Source organism: Brienomyrus brachyistius, chromosome 18, assembly GCF_023856365.1.
Source record: "Brienomyrus brachyistius isolate T26 chromosome 18, BBRACH_0.4, whole genome shotgun sequence".
NCBI lineage: Eukaryota > Metazoa > Chordata > Actinopteri > Osteoglossiformes > Mormyridae > Brienomyrus > Brienomyrus brachyistius.
This window is the reverse complement of record NC_064550.1, coordinates 1,116,460-1,123,435: the sequence shown is the minus strand read 5'-3', so window position 1 is coordinate 1,123,435 and position 6,976 is coordinate 1,116,460. Positions and strand designations below refer to the sequence as shown.

General features: G+C 43.3%; 1 protein-coding gene across 1 annotated transcript; it reads left to right on the top strand.

Annotated features, from left to right (window-relative positions):
* Positions 1 to 1,477: 1,477 nt before the first annotated feature.
* LOC125713107 (insulin-like growth factor-binding protein 3) lies at positions 1,478 to 6,391 on the top strand. The gene is made up of 4 exons (XM_048983950.1): positions 1,478 to 1,926; positions 4,282 to 4,316; positions 4,745 to 4,864; positions 5,169 to 6,391. Exons 1-4 carry the CDS (start codon positions 1,629 to 1,631, stop codon positions 5,280 to 5,282), a joined length of 567 nt encoding a protein of 188 aa, XP_048839907.1. The 5' UTR covers positions 1,478 to 1,628; the 3' UTR covers positions 5,283 to 6,391.
* The last annotated feature ends 585 nt before the right edge of the window (positions 6,392 to 6,976 follow it).

Sequence of the window (6,976 nt, the reverse complement as noted above, 5' to 3'; positions counted from 1 at the left end):
TCAACAATCTGATTGGTTGTCTCTCTGTACCAATCATTTTTCATTCTACCCTCAGAACATTTTGTGTAAGTAAAACTCCTATGAGCCAAAACAGTTTTTTGTAAATGCACATACCAAAAATGGATTAAATAACAACAGTCTTATTTTTGTCGAACCTTGAGCTCGAAATCATCTATTGAACCGAATTGCGAGTAGATTCTACTGTTACACCTATAGTCATTCCGGCCTCCGGTGACGCCTACCCTAGAAGAAATGCACCAGTAACACATTTCTTTCTTTTATTTATATACAGCCTCATGTGCTTTTGAACCACTGAACTCCTCACCTTGGAAAGGAACAAAAATAACACTCCCATGTCTGCGTGCGGTTCTGAGCACGGTCGTGTGGGGCGCCCTCTAGTGCACACGATGTGCAAGTGGCCGGCGGCTGGCAAATGCTTGGCATAGCTTTCGGAAGTAAAGGATAAACAAAAGGTTGGTCCTTCCGCTTCATTCTAAAAAATGAAGTGACCAGCGTTTTCGACATCAGTGGTTTGCTCTGTTGAAATTCTGCTGTTTGAGAGACAGACATTAAGATGGTAGGTGACCGATGGCGCTGATGTTAGAGAGGGTGATATGAGCATCCCCATGCCATCTCAGGATCAAATCCTGGGGTCAGCGATTGATGCCACCACTGAGCCCTTGAGCTGCACCCTGATTGCTTCAGGAACCGGCCGACCCAGTTTTCTCAATTGTATGCTGCTTTCGAATAAAGCGTCTGGTAAACTAATTAAACATAAATGTAAATAGATCTCATTGGTAAACACAACTGGACTGTGTGATTTAGTAATACTTATAGTGATAACAGGGGGTGCACTCATACACACACACACACACACACACATACCATATCGATTTGTAATTATATCTTTGTGGGGACTCTTCATTCATTTCTATGGGCATAACGCTAATCCCAACATAACGACCTTAACCCCGACCCAACCCTAACCTTAACCATAAGTAACCAAACAAAATATGAGCCTTTTGGCATTTTTAGTTTTTCGATTGCATTCTCAAATCTCTGTGAAGACCTGAAGAATGAACGCACACCCTCATACACACACCCTCATACACACACCCTCATACACACACCCTCATACACACACCCTCATACACACACCCTCATACACACACGCACACTCCCTCATACACAGTTACACAGTGATGCCTACATTAGGGTGGATGATGCTTGGCAAACATGAAAATGAGAGGCCCCACCCGCTGCTCCTTTCTGCTCCCCCCCCCCCCACCCCCCTGTGTCCCTGCCCTGTTTAGGTGTCATAGCAGCTCTCTCTCCCTTTCTCTCTCTCTCTCTCTCTCTCCCTCTCTCTCCCTTTCTCTCTCTCTGTCCCTCTCCCTCTTCCCCTCTCCCCCCCCCCCTCCCCCTGCAGTTTAAGGCTTTAAAAGCCGTTGCAGGCTGCGTCTCCCTCACTGCCTGTTTGTCTCCCAGCTCCATCCGTCCCCATATGGACTGACAGCTCAGCTGAGCTGAAGAGGAAAGCAGAGAAAGTGAGAGTGTATCGATAGAGCGCCTCCTTGCTGCCACCGCCCCTCCTGTACCGCCAAGCGAGAGCCAGACACCCCGACGCCATGCCCGCCCCACCCCAGCTGCCTGTGCTGCTCCTGCTGCTGCTGGCCCAGTGCGCAACCCGGACCATTGGCACGCAAGCCACAGCCCGGGGTTGGCTTCCGGACCGGGCTGGGGAGGGCAGCACCTCCTCCCTGGCCCTGGGTGAGCCCTGCGGCGTCTACACCCTGAGCTGTGCCAAGGGACTACGCTGCGTGCCCCCAGCTCGAGAACAGAGCCCCCTGCAGGCGCTGCTGCAGGGCAGGGGGGTCTGTGCCAAGCCAAGCCGCATCGGCCCCGGAGACAGGCCCACATTCACAGGTGAGGGTGAAGCTCGGGGTACGAGCGCAAGGTCGGCCTGGAGCATTCTGGGGGGGGGGGGGGGGGGGGAAGGCCCAGCGGACATGTGACCCTTTTGCCAAGGACAGGATTTGAACTGATGACAGGAAGCCTCTGATCCGCACGCTGCCCCCCAGGGGCATGTGCGGGCAGCACCTTCCCAGGCTATTTGCAGCAGGGGTCTGCATCAGCAGACCAGGGAGAGTCCACACCCTTTTATAGAGCGGCTGTACGAGGCCGCTAGCAGGCAGGGCTAAGGGGGCAGGCATGCGATTCATGCAGGATGGGGGGGGCAGAGCCCAGAGATGCCCTGCACCACAAAATATTTATAAACCTATGATGGCATGATTTATAATTACCTGCATTATCACTGCAAGTCAGGTGTTACATGTTGATTGCTTGTACATAAAACTGTATGTACAGGACTTACTCCACAGCATAATAAGTATCATAATGTTATAATTCTGTCATAATTATGCTGCTCATAAATTCATTGCATATCAAGGCAGACATTTTTAGTGTGTGTGTGAGATGTGCTTTTAAATTTGTGTGTGTGTGTGTGTGTGTGTGTGTGCGTGCAATGTCTGTGCGATGTTAGCAGTGTGTATGCTATATTTAAATATGTGTGTGGTATCTAAGTGGTGTTACGTGTGTGTATGTGCTTTTAATTGTGGGTGTATGTGTGTGATTTTAAATGTGTATGTGCTTTTAAATGTGTGTGTGTGTGTGATGTTAAGTGTGTGTCTGTGTGTGATGTTACGTGTGTATGTGCTTTTAAATATATGTGTGTGTGGTGTCTGTGTGATGTTAAGTGTGTATATGCTCTTGAATGTCTGTGTGGTGAATGTGTGATGTTAAGTGTGTAAATGCTCATGAATGATTGTGTGGTGTCAGTGTGATGTTAAGTGTGTATATGCTCTTGAATGTCTGTGTGGTGAATGTGTGATGTTAAGTGTGTAAATGCTCTTGAATGTCTGTGTGGTGTCTGTGTGATGTTAAGTGTGTATATGCTCTTGAATGTCTGTGTGGTGACTGTGATGTTAAGTGTGTATATGCTCTTGAATGTGTGTGGTGTCTGTATGATGTTAAGTGTGTATATGCTCTTGAATGTCTGTGTGGTGACTGTGATGTTAAGTGTGTATATGCTCTTGAATGTGTGTGGTGTCTGTATGATGTTAAGTGTGTATATGCTCTTGAATGTCTGTGTGGTGACTGTGTGATGTTAAGTGTGTTCATGCTCTTGAATGTCTGTGTGGTGTCTGTATGATGTTAAGTGTGTATATGCTCTTGAATGTGTGTGGTGTCTGTATGATGTTAAGTGTGTATATGCTCTTGAATGTCTGTGTGGTGACTGTGTGATGTTAAGGGTGTATATGCTCTTGAATGTCTGTGTGGTGACTGTGTGATGTTAAGTGTGTATATGCTCTTGAATGTATGTGTGGTGTCTGTGATGTTAAGTGTGTATATGCTCTTGAATGTCTGTGTGGTGTCTGTGTGATGTTAAGTGTGTATATGCTCTTGAATGTCTGTGTGGTGTCTGTGTGATGTTAAGTGTGTATATGCTTTTGAATGTCTGTGTGGTGTCTGTGTGATGTTAAGTGTGTATATGCTCTTGAATGTGTGTGTGGTGTCTGTGATGTTAAGTGTGTACATGCTCTTGAATGTATATGTGGTGTCTGTGATGTTAAGTGTGTATATGCTCTTGAATGTCTGTGTGGTGTCTGTGTGATGTTAAGTGTGTATATGCTTTTGAATGTCTGTGTGGTGTCTGTGTGATGTTAAGTGTGTATATGCTCTTGAATGTGTGTGTGGTGTCTGTGATGTTAAGTGTGTACATGCTCTTGAATGTATATGTGGTGTCTGTGATGTTAAGTGTGTATATGCTCTTGAATGTATGTGTGGTGTCTGTGTGATGTTAAGTGTGTAAATGCTCTTGAATGTCTGTGTGGTGTCTGTGTGATGTTAAGTGTGTATATGCTCTTGAATGTATGTGTGGTGTCTGTGATGTTAAGTGTGTAAATGCTCTTGAATGTATGTGTGGTGTCTGTGTGATGTTAAGTGTGTAAATACTCTTGAATGTATGTGTGGTGTCTGTGATGTTAAGTGTGTAAATGCTCTTGAATGTCTGTGTGGTGTCTGTGTGCTCTTTTAAATGTGTCTATGAGATGTTATATGTGTGCTTGTGTGTGTTGCCACCTTGTGCACTGTACGTGTGCCTGTGTGCCCATCTCAGAGTGGATTTGCTGAGATTTGCTCACAGATACTGTAAACTCATATCAGACCAGAGTCAGTGATTTTTAATTGCTGGTTTCTCTTCTCTGTTCTTGTGGTGCTCAGTTACACATCCTTCCAGCAGCAGTGATCTGGAGAAGGTAGGTCTTCGCGCATTATTTACCTCTTCAGTAACCCTGATCACGTGCTACAGTATATACTGATCTAGTGGAGCCCAATTGAAACGTTTCACTTAAAGCCCCTAAAAATCACTTGAAGTCCAATATAATTCCTTAAGCATAATGTTTCCTGTATTTATGGGAATATATCCCCTTGTCCCTAGGTATAATGTATATGAATAAATTTTATTCAGTGTGTGAATTAATTAAATTAGCGTGTGAATTAATTTTAATTAATTTAATTAAAATTAAATACATTTTATTATTATTACATATTAACCAAATTGCTCCAACTTTTAATTTTATTGAACTCAAGCTGAAACATTTGTATGCTATCATTCCCAACGAAGGAACTCAAAGAGATGGACGAAGTAAACTGTCACTGAAGTAATGTTTTACGCCCCCTGCAGGCTCCCTGCCGTAAGCTGTTAAATTCTGTTCTGAGGGGTCTTGAACTCACGATCTTCCCGTCCAGCCGGGATATCTACATCCCCAACTGCGACACTCGCGGATTCTATAGGAAGAAGCAGGTACAGGTTATGGAAGAGGACCATGCAGAGAGCTAGAGATGTCTCTTAGCACAGATGAGTTCACGGAATGGGAGTCCAGTCAGCTGACACAGGGCACAACAGCTGTGACCTCCTAAACGGCACTTTAATTAGTAGTGACCTACCTTTTACGAGCGGTGACTTAACGCTTTTATGAGTGCTGACATGACATTTTAATCAGTTGTGACTTAACACTTTAGTGTCACTCTGATGGTGGCTTGACACTGAAATGACAGCTGACGTTTCATTTAAAGCGATGGTGACTTTAATCCCCCCCCTCCCACAGTGCCGCTCCTCCAAAGGTATGCAGCGCGGCCACTGCTGGTGCGTGGACGAGCATGGCACGAAGCTGCTGGCGCGTGCGGGAGAGGACGGCGCGCTGCCTTGCGATGGAGAGTGAGGGACGCCCTTCAGCCAGCAGCCCTGAACCCGCAGTCAGACGAAGAGGACGGGGCGGCTTTCGACTGGATTTGATGCTGTCTGGCTGGGATATATCATGAGCATTACAAACTCGTCATGCTTGGTCATTGTCACCCTCCCACTGAGCACCCACGTGTGACACTCCGCTGCCGTCAATGATATGGCCAGTGCACCACTGAAAACGGGAACATGTAACGTCTAGTGATTAAAAGCGCTGCTTGGCGACGAGGTCCGCCGTTCCTTAGGATTTCACATGACAGAGAGTGCCAATTAATTACTGCATTATCTTAACTTCCATTTCGGAAAGCATTTAGACTGAACATTCCAGAAATATTGATATGATGTGAAAAAGGTAAGGTGTCAAGCATATTTTTGGCGCTGCACTGCCTCCAAGTGGACGATTTTAAAAGCGTAATTTCAAAACAAAAACTTCTATAGGCCTATATACAATGCCAGCGGGTATATATATCTACAGAACTATTTCGCGGATAACGTTATTTTACTGACTCGTAAATTGCATCTTGTGTATTTTTCATATTATTTATTTTGGAATAAAATGATATTGTGGACACTTGCTTTGAATATCTATCTACATCTGCTGTATCTTTTTAGATATGCATAACCTGTTATGTCTACGATTAAGGACACATTCGCGGTCATTTTGTACCTTGTCATGACTTCTGCCATCGCAGCCATTGACTGTTCCTGCGGTTGTCTAGTTTTCGAAGCTGTGTTGTACGAAAAAGTGTATTCTAAGCATATTTTTGTACACTTTTATATTTCGCTTATATACAGCGCATACGTTTGCAATATTATTTAACTACTAAGTATTTTACATTTTCCTATTCTTCTTTATTTAAAAATTGAAAGCTTGTTTTTATTGTTGGTCACAAAATACATCGATTTGTGGCACCTTACTGGGGACTTACTGTTTAAATGACGTCCCTTCAAAGCTAAATCCATTTAAATGCTGTAAATGATTAAGATTTTATGAATGTTTTATTTATACGTTGATCATTTGTTATTCAATTGTATTCGAATTTCCTATTAAATGCTGTTTTTAACGCACGTTTAAAAACAAAAATTTCAGTATTACTGTAATGCTGTTGTATTTATTAGACAGCTGTTCTTTGACAGCCGTTGCTCTTGCCCAAGTTGTCTCTTCTACGTTTTTCGCTCTACTACTATTACTACCAACAGCAACAACAACAATAAATAATAATAATAATAATAATAATAATAATAATAATAATAGAAGTAGCAAAACATTTGGTAGCCTAAAAGTACCTCCATTTAATAAATTAGAGATATTTTAGCGAAACGGTGCCTGGGAAAGTCATGTATTGAGAATGACATTATAATGATATATAAGAACATAAGAAATTTACAAACGAGAATGCTCGTTTGGGGAGAATAGCTCAGAGTTTTTAAAATGTTATCTAGCTTTGATTTAAAGGAGCTAACAGGAAGACTATTCCATACTGTAACTACACGCTGTGTAAAGAAGTGCTTCCTCAAATTCATAAGTCATATACATACATTATAATCATTTATATATGTAGACGATCTTTATGTTAATATTATAGAGATACAAAACAATCGTTGACGTTTACAGGACCCGCATGCATGTATTACGTTGCTGCTACAGGTAGAGCACGCGGAGAACCGCAGTCC

Excerpts from the sequence above, each read along its gene's own strand:
- LOC125713107 (XM_048983950.1), top strand. The coding sequence starts at position 1,629 with ATGCCCGCCCCACCCCAGCTGCCTGTGCTGCTCCTGCTGCTGCTGGCC. Across the intron at positions 1,927-4,281 it reads AGACAGGCCCACATTCACAG|TTACACATCCTTCCAGCAGC; the intron begins GTGAGGGTGAAG and ends TGTGGTGCTCAG. Across the intron at positions 4,317-4,744 it reads GCAGCAGTGATCTGGAGAAG|GCTCCCTGCCGTAAGCTGTT; the intron begins GTAGGTCTTCGC and ends CGCCCCCTGCAG.